The sequence below is a fragment of the Physella acuta genome, unplaced genomic scaffold (genome assembly GCF_028476545.2).
Source record: "Physella acuta isolate Inbredline_101_S28 unplaced genomic scaffold, ASM2847654v3 ptg000826l, whole genome shotgun sequence".
NCBI lineage: Eukaryota > Metazoa > Mollusca > Gastropoda > Physidae > Physella > Physella acuta.
Genome location: NW_026732344.1, coordinates 227,811 through 242,687, shown reverse-complemented (window position 1 = coordinate 242,687; position 14,877 = coordinate 227,811). Strand labels below are relative to the sequence as shown.

At 30.1% G+C, this 14,877-nt stretch overlaps 1 protein-coding gene across 1 annotated transcript; it reads left to right on the top strand.

Annotated features, from left to right (window-relative positions):
- Nucleotides 1-3,669: 3,669 nt before the first annotated feature.
- LOC131951764 (choline transporter-like protein 2) lies at nucleotides 3,670-14,733 on the top strand (the record flags this gene model as incomplete). The annotated part of the gene is given in 22 exon segments (XM_059314149.1): nucleotides 3,670-3,713; nucleotides 4,848-4,921; nucleotides 5,347-5,425; nucleotides 5,936-6,023; nucleotides 6,540-6,677; nucleotides 7,174-7,237; nucleotides 7,797-7,941; nucleotides 8,053-8,136; nucleotides 8,341-8,453; nucleotides 8,795-8,926; nucleotides 9,247-9,346; nucleotides 9,545-9,637; nucleotides 9,903-10,005; nucleotides 10,226-10,275; nucleotides 10,611-10,787; nucleotides 11,377-11,505; nucleotides 11,673-11,742; nucleotides 11,976-12,049; nucleotides 12,157-12,227; nucleotides 12,506-12,600; nucleotides 13,065-13,149; nucleotides 13,543-14,733. Coding segments are annotated over 22 exon segments (2,202 nt in total), but the record flags the coding sequence as incomplete, so codon positions are not given.
- Between the last annotated feature and the right edge of the window lie 144 nt (nucleotides 14,734-14,877).

Here is a 14,877-nt window from a genome sequence, read left to right as displayed (position 1 = left end):
GTAATTCCACTATGCTCAAGTTCATGTGGTGTGGGACATTCCGTCGAATTACAAGATGAAATAGTGGGATTCAACTTTGTTCTCATAAACCCTTTGATCCGTAGATATTTTTTTTTCATACTTGAGGCTGGCGGTAGATTATGGGCCCTGGTAATGTTACAAGGTACACAATGGATTGCACGTGATGACCCCAGGTGTCGCGCACATGTCGTATAACACAAAGCGGATCGAGTGGTGGTTTATATTTTGTTCTGTTGTGCAGTGGCGTAGCGAGGTCGGGCGTCACCCGGTGCGGCATTTGATGGTGTCACCCCCCCCCCTTCAAACTTTCGATTTGCACTCCCCCTCAAACATTCGATTTGCACCTCGTAAAAGACTATTTAACACTCGAATTAATCACTTAATTAAGTGGAATTATCATTTTTCTCTATATATTTTGCTATTTTTTGACTTGGTGCCACCCCCCCCCACTAAATGGTGTCACCCGGTGCGGTCTGCACCGCCTCTGCTGTTGTGTTATATGGGGTGGGGTGGGTGAGGGTTGTATGGAGTAATGTTGTAGAACACAGTATTTTTGTTTTCTTTATGTTTAGTTTTTAAAAAAAAAATTGTTTTTAAAACAGTTGATAAACCTGACATGCACTTTAGTTTACACACGATAAGGTTTCATTACGTTTTACAACCATTTGCAATCACTGTTTAACATGGATTGGTGGTGATCTATGCACATGCTTTATAACACTATATGGGATATAAAAATATTCCTCTTTAGATCTAACGATCCATTGAGCAGATGAAATGGAGTTCATATGTTTCTTGACCTCGGCATAAAAAGGGATAATGTGGTCAGCACTAAGAACAGCCGCCGTTACTTTCCCTAACGTGAGTTAGGTACCCATCAGAGTTGGGTGGACTCAGGGACGTTTCACTAACTTGAACCCGGATTCGAACTCGAAAGTATCGGGATTTGCAGTCTAGCACTGGGATATAGAATACTTAAATGACATCTTTTAGTTAGGCCTATGTGTAAGCTACAATATCCAGCTACAAAATTACAGTTTTAAACATAATTTCCTTACAGTTGTTATGATTTAGCATTCCTCTTTCTAAATAAAATTTTTCAGTTTAGTATTTAAGTTTCATGTAGTGCACGACTCCCTCCATGCCCCCCCCCCCCCCCCCCACACACACTCACCAGCCAAAAGTTTGATTTTCTTGAAAAGGGTCATCCATAAACAACGTCACGTTTTCTAAGACGGTTTTTGCCTTCCCTATCGAAACAAAAAAAAAAAAAAACCCAGCAGAAGTAAAACCTAAGGCCTAAGACCAACACACACTCAAAATGACTTTTTTTTTTTGCTGCACCCGCTTGCCATGTAACATCGTCACAAAAGTCCGAACAGAGGCGTAGAGAGGGCGGGGGCGTGGGGTACATATGTCCCCGGGCGCCGACCCAAAGGGGCGCCAAAATGGGTTGAAAAAAAAATAAAAGCTCATTTTAGCTGCAGTTTTGCATTATAAATATAAAAAATATATGGGGGGGGGGGGGGGGTGCCAAATTGAAAGGTTGTCCCCGGGCGCGGAATGGTCGCTACGCCTCTGAGTCCGAACCCCCTTTTCCCCTAGGAGTGTGACGTCGTTTATAGACGACAACAGCCGGTTTCGGATAAAATTATTAGCGAGCCCATTAATTTACGACCGGGCTGGTTGTATTTTCAGATGATGTATAAACGTTTTATTTGGTATATCATTTCTAAAGTTGTTTTTTTTTCATTTTATAATGTAGCCTATACAGTAGTTAGAAGTATAAATTGGTTTTATGGTAAAGTAATGAAAAATAAAGGTTTGTGTTGATGTCTACTAAAGTAAAGTAAAGATTTCTCTTACGACCTAGCGATCCATTAGGTAGAGGAAGTAGAGAGTATATATTTCTTGGCCTCGGGATAGTGTGGTCAACTCTATTCCCAGCCGCCTTTACTTTCCCCAACGTATGTCAGGTACCCATCAGAGCTGGGTGTACTCAGGGATGTCCGAACCGAGATCCGAACTCGAGACCTTTAGGTTAGCAGCCCAACACTCTACCATTCGTCCAAGATCCTTCGGGTTAGTTTACACAAACAGGCTACCATTTGATCAAGTTTGACATTTTTAGGGACCCACAAAAACAATTTTTTACAAAACACGCAAGTTGTATTTAATGTTTATTCGCGAATCCGCCATGTCGCAAGCTTCAAAACCGATACTCTTGTTGTCATAGTTACTTTATTCAGTCTAAAATAGCAAACCAATCAGCAATGTTTTCTAAACCACACGATCTGTTCCCTACGTCTCATACTACCATTAGACTCTTTTGTAGGTGAAGTAATGGCTTTTACCTTGTTTACACGTTTAGCGATTTGCAACAAAATACACGCAGGCTACGTAGTAAACGAAAAAAAAGGATACATCGGATGTAGTGATTTTAAAGAAAAAAATACCTCTATGACAAAATTGGCTCGATTCAATGATAGACAGAGTACATTATGTTAGGGGAGGTTGTGTGTGTATGTGTGTGTATATGTATATGTATATGTATATGCATATGCATATGTATATGTATATGTATATGTATATGTATATGTATATGTATATGTATATGTATATGTATATGCATATGCATATGCATATGCATATGCATATGCATATGCATATGTATATGTATATGTATATGTATATGTATATGTATATGTATATGTATATGTATATGTATATGTATATGTATATGTATATGTATATGTATATGTATATGTATATGTATATGTATATGTATATGTATATGTATATGTATATGTATATGTATATGTATATGTATATGTATATGTATATGTATATGTATATGTATATGTATATGTATATGTATATGTATATGTATATGTATATGTATATGTATATATATATATATATGTATATATATATATGTATATATATATATGTAGATATATATATGTATATATATATATATATATATATATATATATATATATATATATATATATATATATATATAGTATGCCAAGTGTTTTTAATAGTTGATAGTAAAGTAAGCCTATTCTACCTCATATTTACCGTGATTAACCTACCAATTCACCTCGTAAGACTAATTAAATGTGTTCTTCGTTGAACGAACCACTCCCGGGAACGTAGGCTTTTTTCTACTTTAAACCAATGGCCGATGTACTTTTTTCCATTCCTAAAATAAACACACAGATCAAATCTTACTTAAATAGTAACGTTATCAGCGGTAGTATATTTGTATCTGTTGTAATATGATTATACACATTGTTTTAAGTGCCATCCTACCAAATAAATACATTATTATTCTAGTAACTTGGGATAAAAGACCTCATAGCAATACAACTGTAAAGAAAAAAAAATTGACATGCATGATGTATTTTATTCAGGTGATGCTATGCATAGCTTTATTGATCTATGTACTAAAATTAGAGTACAATTGTCATTCTTCTGCGTAGTTGTGTCCCTTTGTTTCTTTGATTCCCTCCCCTTATTTGAGTATCGTCCCCCAGTTCCCTACGATCAATAATCGCATTGATTCTATTGTGTTGGGGATCCAATGTCTAATGAATAAGCCTTGTTATTACCCTACACATTTTATTGTCTGTTGCAGGTGAGGCAAAAACATTTGATCCTAATTTCAAGGGGCCGACTAAAAACAGGTAGATCTTGATCTGATACGGGTGGCGATATATTATAAAATTATTAATATAGAGTTGTATTTGATTCAAAACTGGTGTTACTGTAGCGCTTTTATTACGGCACTTATGAAATTATATACTAATCAGTGTTTCTTCCAGACCTTTTTTCTACGGGGGGGGGGGGGGAAGCGGACTAAAATTTTCTATAAAATTTTTCTATATATTTCGTTCGGGGGAGGGGGGGAGGGGGGTGGGGTAGAGTTTCATGAGATGTCTGGAAGAAACTCTGATACCAACTTATAGAGATATAATACACCTATAACATTATTATAGTGTCCTGTTGTCTACGCCTCGCTCATATCATTATAAAATTACCCTTATATTATAGACCTATGTTACGCCTTAAACATACGTTTGTAGTGTGAGGTTGGGGATGAAGGGGAGGGAACCAAGATAAAAAAGCTAGACATTTCTTTGTGTGCCTGGGATCTTATTAATGTTTAGCACACATTTTCTCTCGCAAATCTGGATTTGAACTTACAAGCTTACATTTATTAGGGTTAGATTAAGGACAAAAAAGTAACTTGTAGTAAGTGTTAGTAATCAAATATGTGATATAAACACATTTTTATTTTCAAGTGTGAATTTGAATTAGTTTAGGCTGAGGTTAGATTAACTTTCAGTAGTTGCTAGTTTAAACTGCATTGTGTCCAATATTATTAACAGAAATGTACATGAGAGTAACGTTCATGTGACTTTTTAACTATAATTTCAATACTGAACAGTAGTGAGCAGAGGCTAGGTGTCAGTGTGGTCGAGTTGGAAAAGTCTTAAGTTCGAACCCCAAGACAGATTAGCCTTAATAATAATAGTTGAGAACAGTAACTCTTCTAGGAGAGACAACTCCAAAATCAAACTATTGCTGCCTTGGTTGGACAAAGACTATGACTACTGAAGCAAATCCAAAAAAGAAAATCAGGCTGAAATCGGAGTCAACGGCTTATATGGCACATAGTCAGTTGACATGTAATACTTAATTGTCTTGGAGGAAATCGCTTCCACATCTAGAATTAAGAAAGAAGAAGAAGAGAGACTTGTTCTATGTCATGTTGTGGTAACCAATGAACTAAAATTATACAAACTGTTCTACCCTAGGTCCTGCACAGATGTGATCTGTTGTTTTATTTTTCTGGTCTTTATAGCAGCAATGGTGGCCTGCTCTATAGCTGGTGAGTGGGTATAGAAATATTATCAGTGGTCACACAGGTGTGTTGTTAGGGCTCATAGAGAGATGTTGACAATAAGTGCTTTTTTTTTCTTTTTTTTTAAAACTCAACTGAAAACATTAAATTACAAAATAAAAATTCAATATTACTTAAAAAAAAATTTAAAAGCAAAAAATGAAATAAAATTTCAAAATTAATCTAAAAACATTTTAAGCCAATTAAAAATCCAATACTAATTAAAAACCTTTTGAAAACAAAAGAAAAATTATAATTTAAAAATTAAAAAAAATCAATTTAAAAACATTTTTTAAATTTGTTAAAATTCAGTATTATTTAAAAACAGTTTTAACCAGTTTAAAATTCAACAGAATTCTAAAACTACTTTTAAACCACTTACACATTGAAGACGATTTTAAAACTTTATTAAGGCTATGCCAGAGGGGACCCGGTGAAGTTGATTTATCCTACAGACAGCTATGGCAACATTTGTGGGGAAGGAAATTACAAGTAGGTCAAATCTTAACCTTTTCATGATCATAACATACTAAATTGCATTTTTCTGAATGTTTCAGCTTGAGCTGTTTTGATTTTTGTTTTGTTTACAAAAGTGTAGGCCTACAAAGATAAACTTATTTAACTGATCAATATTTTACTGTCTTAAGTTTATCTATTTGAATGGCTGACCTAGTTTAGTAGGTCAAATCTTAACCCTTTCATGATCATAACATACTAAATTGCATTTTTCTGAATGTTTCAGTTTGAGCTGTTTTGATTTTTGTTTTGTTTACAAAAGTGTAGGCCTACAAAGATAAACTTATTTAACTGATCAATATTTTACTTTCTTAAGTTTATCTATTTGAATGGCTGACCTAGTTTAGGCTACAATGAAGTTCAGTTTATGGATAACTAGCATGGTATAATTATAAATAGATTTATAAATACAAATGTTTGAATATTTTTTATGATTGAGGGTGTTTTTTTTCCTTATACTAATCTCAACTTTTGTTGTATTAACAGAGATAAAAAATACTTGGTGTTTTTTGATATCCTGAAGTGTGCCCAAACTGGCCTGGCGGTCGTTACTATGGGGTGTCCAACACCACAGGTACTTAAACATCAGTTGTTTTTTTTTACAACTACAAACAAGGGAAATTGATTTTTTCTTGAATAAGCATAGAGATATAGAGATGAAAAGAAATTTCTTCCTAAAAAGGCAAATTAATGATTTGTAATGAGCAAGCTATAAAAGATGTTTCTGCCTTGCAGAACTAGTTTTAGAAATTTGGCAGACAAAATTCTGGACAATGAGCTATGCTGTTAATTGTGCACAACATTCACCTTGGTCTCGTTATAATATATATATATATATATATATATATATATATATATATATATATATATAATCTACAGTGTGTAAATGCGATAAACATTCATATCAAATGTTCTAAACATATTTTTAAACGTTTTTATTTACCTCCTTTACTATGAAACATTAAATGCAGTGTTTAACCATCCTTCAAATTAAAAAAAAATGTTTTTTTTTTGGTGTAAAATACAATATACCAAAAAAAAAATTAAATTGTTTGCACATTTTAAAAACAAGTGATGAAATCTCTTCTAGATCTGTGTGAAGTCATGTCCAACAGAGTACTGGTCCTTTGTTCAAGCTGTCATCCTTGAAACAGCAGCAAGTACAATGTTGTCGTCTGAAAGAGAAAAAATGATCTGCAAATACAATGTTGATCCACTGTCTGCATCGGTCAGTTCGATTTTATTTTTTATGTTTTAAACTTGTGAAAAAGTAATTCCTATATATATAATTTATATTGGTTTGAGTTTTTTTGCCAAATAAAATTTCATTTTGTTTTAGTTAGATAGTGATCTTAATTAAAAATTTGAAAAATATTTTCTCTATAAGCTATGAAATATAAAACCTTTGATATTTATGTAGATCTATATTTTATATTTTCAAACTCATTAAAATTCATGGCTTAGACTATCCCTGATAGTGTAATATTCTGAAACAACTTTAAAATATATAATATGTCTATTATTTCTTAAAACCATTACTATACTTTTCTTTAAATAAAATGTACAATTTAATCTGCTAGAAAACTGTCAAACAGTTGGTTGAACATACAGACTGTGCATCTTATACTATCCCTGATAGTGTAATTTTCTGAAACATCTTTAAAATATATAATATATCTATAATTTCTAAAAAAAATTACCCTACTTTTGATCTAACCTCCTAGAAAACTGTCGAACAGTTGGTTGAACATACAGACTGTGCATCTTATTATGTCAAAACAACACCAGGTCAGTACTCGTATTGGCTGCACTGTATAAATAATAAAAATTGAATAGTATCTATTTTTATCATTAATAATTATAATTGGAAGAGTTTATACATTAGTAAATAATAAAACATGAATATTATCTATTTTGATCATTAATAATTATAATTTGAAGAGTTTGTAGTATATCTCTAAACAATTGTGTATAATGTTTTAGAAAAAAAACTTGTTTAAACATTAGTAATTAATAAAACTTGAATAGTATCTACTTTAATCATTAATAATTATAATTTGAAGAGTTTATTTATAGTATATCTTTAAACAATTGTGTATACTGTTTTAGTGAAAATTGTTTATTCATTAGTAAATGATAAAACTTGAATAGTACCTATTTCAAACATTATTTATTTTAATACTTACAATTTGAGAAGTATATACTATATCTCTAAACAATAGTAAACAATTTTAAAACTTGAATTTCATCAACTTTAAATGTTATTGAACCTGGATTTATTTCAAGCTATTATATAAAAATCTTTATCGATTTAAAACATTTTTAAATTTTATAAAACACTCTGCAGTGATAAATCGATGTATACCATCTATCTTTATGGACATTGTTGATTTGGGAGCTGACCTTTCTTATACTTATAACAACATAAGCTACAATATTAAAGATGCCAGCAACAACAGTGTCACAGCCAACATGATCAGTGAAGGGAGCTAGTATGTATTTTTTTAAAAATTTTAACTCAAGTTAAGATTAAATTTTTTTTAAATGTTAATTTTTAAAAATAAAGTTAAGAGTGATTTAGATTTTTCAATTTATATTTTTAGCTACATGGCATTGTTTTATCAAGTTAAGGAATTTGTGGAGCTTGTGTTTAAAGATATTCTGGCATCTTGGTGGATGATCCTCATGTAAGATTATTTTTATTAGAAAAATGTCTTAATTTAAATTATCATTTTATTATTTTATATTTGTTAATATTATCTTTATTCTAAAATTAAAGATCAACATTTTTTTTACGCATTTGTAAAAAAATTTCTTTAAATAATGTAACTGTTAGTTTTTGTTGGTTTCTGTTTGTGTTTGACAAAAGTTTTTCTGCCTGTTGATTGCAGTGGATGTGGTGTGTCACTGATTCTCTGCATGCTGTGGATGATCTTACTCAGATGGCTAGCTGGAATAATGGTCTGGGTCACTCTCATCTGCATTTATGGGCTACTTTCATTTAGTAAGTATTACACATTTTCTTTATTCAATAGATGAAATGTATAACATAATAATATATAATGTATTGGCAATAGTTTAAAACAAAACTTAGGGGACAGAAATATTTCTCTATGTCAAAAGAATTTAATTTTAAACAATACATTTGAAATACATGGTATTTTGTAAGGTCCCCATTATTTATTTTTTCTGAACTGATTTTTCATTTCAAGATTTTTGTTTTAAACAAATTCCACTGTTTATGATTTAAATAAATTAAAAAAAAAACCCAACATAATTTAAAAATATAGAATTATTACTTTTGTTTATGTGTTTATAAATGATTTCCACCATCATGTATTTTAGCCTGCTACTACACATTTAACCAGTACTACACACTGAAAGGTCTCAATGCCACTGAAGAGTACGGGTTATCTCAAGCTTTTGCCACAAACTTTAGTTATTATTTGTCCCTGAAAAAAACTTGGCTTGCTTTTGGTAAGCAGCATTTTATAAAATTGTGATTCATTGTTTTTTTTATACTATGTCAATATTGAATACCATCCATATCCTTCACACATATTTAATTTGGCCTATAATGTAAATAAGAAATTATTTTTAATTAAATGGTAAACAGTTTTGCTTAGCCTTTGGATACTGAATGGTGTAAACTGCTTAACTTAATAAAAGTTAAAGATAATATTTAACTACTATTAGACCTATATGTGTCTAGTTTTGTAAATTTCTGTAAAGAAATGAAATGGCTGCTTAAAGTGTTGATACTTGGATGAAAAGTAAACTCAGCTTCATTTTATCAGGCTGTTCTACAGCAACACTCCTGATCATCCTTCTCCTCATCTTCTTGTTTCTTGTCAAGAGAATTTGTATTGCGATAGAGCTGATTAAAGAGGCCAGCAGGTCAGTAGCTAGTACAAAATGGAGGCTTAGTGTAAGGTCAAGGCTGACTTTATTCTTTAGCAAGCTTAGATGGGTTTGTAGTTTGTGTGTGAAAATAAAGAATTTAACTTTGATTTGTGATTCTGAATTTTCATTAGATTAACCTTACAACTATTTATATAAGAAGTATTTTAAATGTTGTGAACTCTCTCTTTTCAGAGCTGTAGGTGGCATGTTTTCTACTTTGTTCTGGCCAATCATTCCCTTCTTGTTACAGATTGCCTTTTTAGTGTACTGGGTGGCTAGTGTAATGTATCCCTTTTTTGTAATAGAAGTTTAAAATTTGTTAGAAAATGAAATAGTTTTTTTTTAAATGTTAAATTTTTACTGATGATTGTTAATACTAAACCTGATAAATAACTTAAGCTTTTTAATTTAATATTTTCACTTCTCTTTTCTTTTTATACTTTAATTTGTTACAATTTTTAAAAATAAAAGCTATACATACAAATATTCTGTAAATATTGAAAAAATACATTTTCAAAGCCATTTCATTAAAGCCTTGACTTAAAGGCAGCTTTATCGCCTCCATGGGAAATTCCCAATACTATAGCAACGCTACCAACACAAGCAAGGATAGTGTCAACTACTATCTATCAAGGATACCATGTCAACCCAATGTACGTAGGGAGGGCTTACTTTACAAGTTATAAACTTGATATGCAAATTTAATGTACATTTATCTACCAGTAACTGAGTATAGGCATGCTCAAATCTAATTATAATTCTTAATTAAAAATTCTTTTATTTACAAACACAATTTTAGTCAAGAACTATTCATGTATGTTTTTGTGAATAGACCAACCTAACTTATTTTTTGAAAATTACATTTTCTTTTAGAATTCTACATTGGGATCATTATGTGAATTTGTGAAATATGGAGGAAATGAGTATGTTGAACAGTTTTTATTTCTATTGTTTTTTTGTTTTTTTTTAATCCGAAATTTCACAAAGTATATTGTTTAACAATATTTCATTCACCAAGTTTAGCAAAGATCTACTTTGATTGATTCTGCTGTTAGTTATACATATAGTGTTGTTAATCCACTCTGCTATTTCTTGGAGTGATTCTGTTATTCTTTAAACATAACTATGAACCCAGAAAAAATTAATTGTGGGTATGAAACAAATAAAAATAATTGTTTAAAAAAAAAAACCACTTTTAACTGAACTATTATCTATTCATTGTTATTTTGAAAAATATATAATAAATTTTATATTCCAGATATGTTATACCCTTGGAAGTTTTTATGTTATTTATGTTGCTGTGGATTCTGAATTTTATAATAGCCTTGGGTCAAATGGTTTTGGCTGGTGCATTTGGCTCCTACTATTGGGCATGGGAGAAACCCAAAGATATCCCAGCATTCCCTCTGTTTGTCTCACTCTATCACTCACTCAGGTATGTATTTCCCTAATGAGCTTAAGTAAGGAAGCTAGATATATTTTTTGGTTAATTGTCTTGAAGCTTATATACTATATACAGTGTTTCTTCCAGACTTTTTTCTCCATGGGGGGGGGGGGCACTTGAAAATTTAGGGGGTGGACTAAAATTTCCGGGGGGGGGGGGGGGGGGCTGCGGACACGGTTAAAAGTATATATTTCCTATATATATTCCATTTCGTTAGGGTGGGGGGGGGGGGGTAGACTTTCTACTGAGCCCCCCCCCAATAGTTGCCTGGAAGAAAATCTGCTTATATAAACCAAAAGCAGTGCCAACTTCTAAGTAATTGTGATTTTAATATATTGATGTGCAAAAGTTAAGACCAGATCATTTAAAAAAAAAAATCCCTTTGAATATCTTTAATATGTTGATGTTACTCAAACAAGTAGTTTTGTTATTTTAGACATACGACAAGAATTTGATTGTTGCACATTTAAAAGTTAATTTACCCCAAGATTGATCATTGCAGCTGACAAGTATGAAATTAATGAAAAAAAAGGTCTGTGATCATTACACAGCACACAAAATACATTTTTTTTTGTTACAGGTACCACTTAGGATCCCTGGCTTTTGGTTCATTTATTATAGCTGTCATACAACTTATTCGGATATTACTTGAATACTTGGACTACAAGTTGAAAGACTCGCAAAATAAAGCTGCAAAATTTATTTTAGCGTAAGTCTTCATAAAACATTTAAATTGCATAGTCTTATTTTTGGATTTTTATAAAATGAATAACTTCAATATATTTTTGCTTATCAAACATATTTTGTAAAATTACTGCTGGACTGCTATAAACTATAATTTACTTAAACTTTATGTATTTTACTATTCTTTTACAGATGTTTAAAATGTTGTTTTTGGTGTTTGGAGAAATTTATGAAATTTCTCAACAAAAATGCATACGTCATGGTAAACATTATTCTTTTCAGTGTCAATAGAATTGAAACAGATTGGCTTTTTATTTAAAATATTTTGCATTTTGCAATAAAAAACAGCTTTCAAACAACATGGAAAGAGAACATTTTTATTTCCTTAATTTCAATTAGAACTTTAACAAGTAATAAATCTTCATTTCTGAGGTAGTAGATTTCATTTAAATAAATGAGTTAAGAAACTTTTAAAAAATCATATTTTATTTTCAGATTGCTATTCATGGGAAAAATTTTTGTATCTCAGCCAAGGATGCATTTTTATTAATTATGAGAAATTCAATCAGGTAGGCTTTTTAACTAGAAATTTGAATTTATAAAAGTATTTACATTTTCTTTTATAAATATATACTTACCAGCAGTAGAAAAATTAAATATTGCTCTCCAATTATAGAGTTCTTGTATTGGATAAAGTCACAGATTTCCTGTTGTTTTTAAGTAAAGTGTTGGTGACTGGTGCCATATGTAAGTAATTTTATACTTAATTTTTAAAAATTTTTTTAGTCTGTAAGCAAAAAAGGAAGCTATTACAAAATCTGGAGATATTAGTTAAACAAGTAGATCCGGAGAAGATTTGTTTCTTTACTATCTTTTCATGTTTTATAAATTATTAACTTTGTAATAGTACTTAGGACGCAATCTTTAAAAAAAATAAGAGCGTGTTCATCTCTTGTAAGAAATTTGAGATATTTTTTTATGAATAACCAAACAATTTTTTATATGTATTTAATTTTTATCCACAGTCACGATGTCTTTCTTTTGGTTTAAGGGTAGCATCACATTTTTTGACAAATACATAGTCCGACCCAGCTTAAATTATTATTTAACACCTGTCATTGTAAGTTCTAATTCAAAAATTTCATATTTAATACATCGAAATTAATTAATTAAATCAACTTCTTCTACCCTCAGAAATGAAGGAACATGTAGTTTAACACAATTTGATAAATCAATGCCAAATATTTTTGTTTACCTAGCTACACTTCCAGTTTAATTATGTCACCTTTTTATTACTAGGAGATGGGTGGGTGGAGGGTGAAGAGATTTGAAAACCAGTAGCCATGTCCACATAACCTCAGATAAAAATTTTGTTTATACTTTAATGATAATTGTTTACTAGTTTGATTGCGACAATCAAAGACAAAATTAGAACATTTTCTGAGCCATTTCCATTTTTACTGATTTTTTCCCCTAGCACACTAACATTAATTAATTAAATTAATTACATCATAATATCGCTCTTAAAACTTTTTTAATGTGAGTGTCTAAGTTACTTAATTTTATCACTATTTTTGTTTACAGATTCAAACAGTGAGCACATATTTGATGGCAAGTGCATTTTTCAGTGTTTACAGCATGGCAGTAGACACACTTTTTCTTTGTTTTTGTAAGTGTTGAGTAAATTGCTGTTTTTACATCGGTAAAATAAAACACCACTTAGTTTGCTTGCACTATTTTCTAAAAATAAAAATGTTTTAAAATGGTATATATATATATATATATATATATATATATATATATATATATATATATATATATATATATATATATATATATATATATATTTATAAATATATATATATACATATATATATATATATATACATATATATATATATATATACATATATATATATATATATATATATATATATATATATATATATATATATATATATATATATATATATATATATATATATATATATATATATATAAAATTTTATTTTACAAACAGCACTGTCAAAGTGCTAAACTGTAATACTATTCTGTCAAACAGTGGAAGACATTGAAATGAATGATGGGTCTCCTGAAAAACCTTACTTCATGAGTAAAGGATTGATGAAAGTGCTTGGAAAGAAAAACTTCAAACAGAATGAGCCATCTGCACCAAGCAATGGCAGAAAAACTTCTAGAGTGTCACCACAGAGAAAGGGGAGACCATTACCAATACCTAAAAACTCCAAGGTTTAGGAAAAAAGAAATTGTTTTCATGACTGTGTTCATAATGTTAATGTAGATAGGACCACAATTTTAAGTTGATTAAAACACTTTCTGGCAATATTTGCATGCATATCAACTAATTTTTTTCTGTTAGGCCTAATAATTAATTACACTAATCTATCAAAATTGTGCAAGTGTTACATTTTTTCCCCCTCTATATTTTAATATTTAGGAAATTTAATTTAATCATGCTCTCAATTGTTTTTGCCCACACTCTAGTGTTGACTATCATTTGCGGCAATGTGATATTTTGTATAGAAATTGATCACATTTAATATAGAATCTATGTAAAAAAAAGTACGAGTTATAAAAGAAAAAACTAATTTTTAATTAAAACAAATTACATTGATTTACATTACAAAGAAGTATATAGGCTTTTTTTGGAATGCTTTGAAATAATAACTGTTATTAGTTTTTCCCCAAGCATATTGGCTTTTTAATGTTCAATACATAAGATGTTGACTGTTTTTTTAAAACAAATAGATTTATAAAAGGGCATTAAACACATGCCTGATTTACTTTGTATATGCATACCATCTGATGTATTTTTGAGTTATTTTGTATTCTTGCAGCTTTCTTAATTTAACTTTCGTAATACTTGAAAGGTTCTTTCCTGCAGATAGTCTATTTTGATTCAAGTTTTTCCATGGTTTAAAATTTCTTTTATTCTATGGTACATTTCTATTATTGTCCATTACATCATTCATAAATTAATCAAAAGTAAATCATGAATTTTACATGACAAAGTATGAAAACATGTTTTACCTCACTAATATCACTCTCAAATATTTGAACTTTTTGTTGTTTGCACCTTTATAGTTTTGTTTCCAGACTTGTCAGTTCAATTAGCTTCTTATAATTCACTTTATTCTTTGCCGCTAATATACTGTATAAGCCTGGTATTTCTTTACAATACATGTTATGATGCTACTTGTATTTTACATAAAGTATATTGAAATGAAGTGTTTTGAAAAATGTTTAAATGTGATATATCTAAATAATATTTTGTATGTCTGTAAAAACAAATCCTCTATATTTAAATAAATATTTAAGGTTATATATACATCACTATTTGGACTAACATTTTGTTGTATAATTATAACTATTTTAA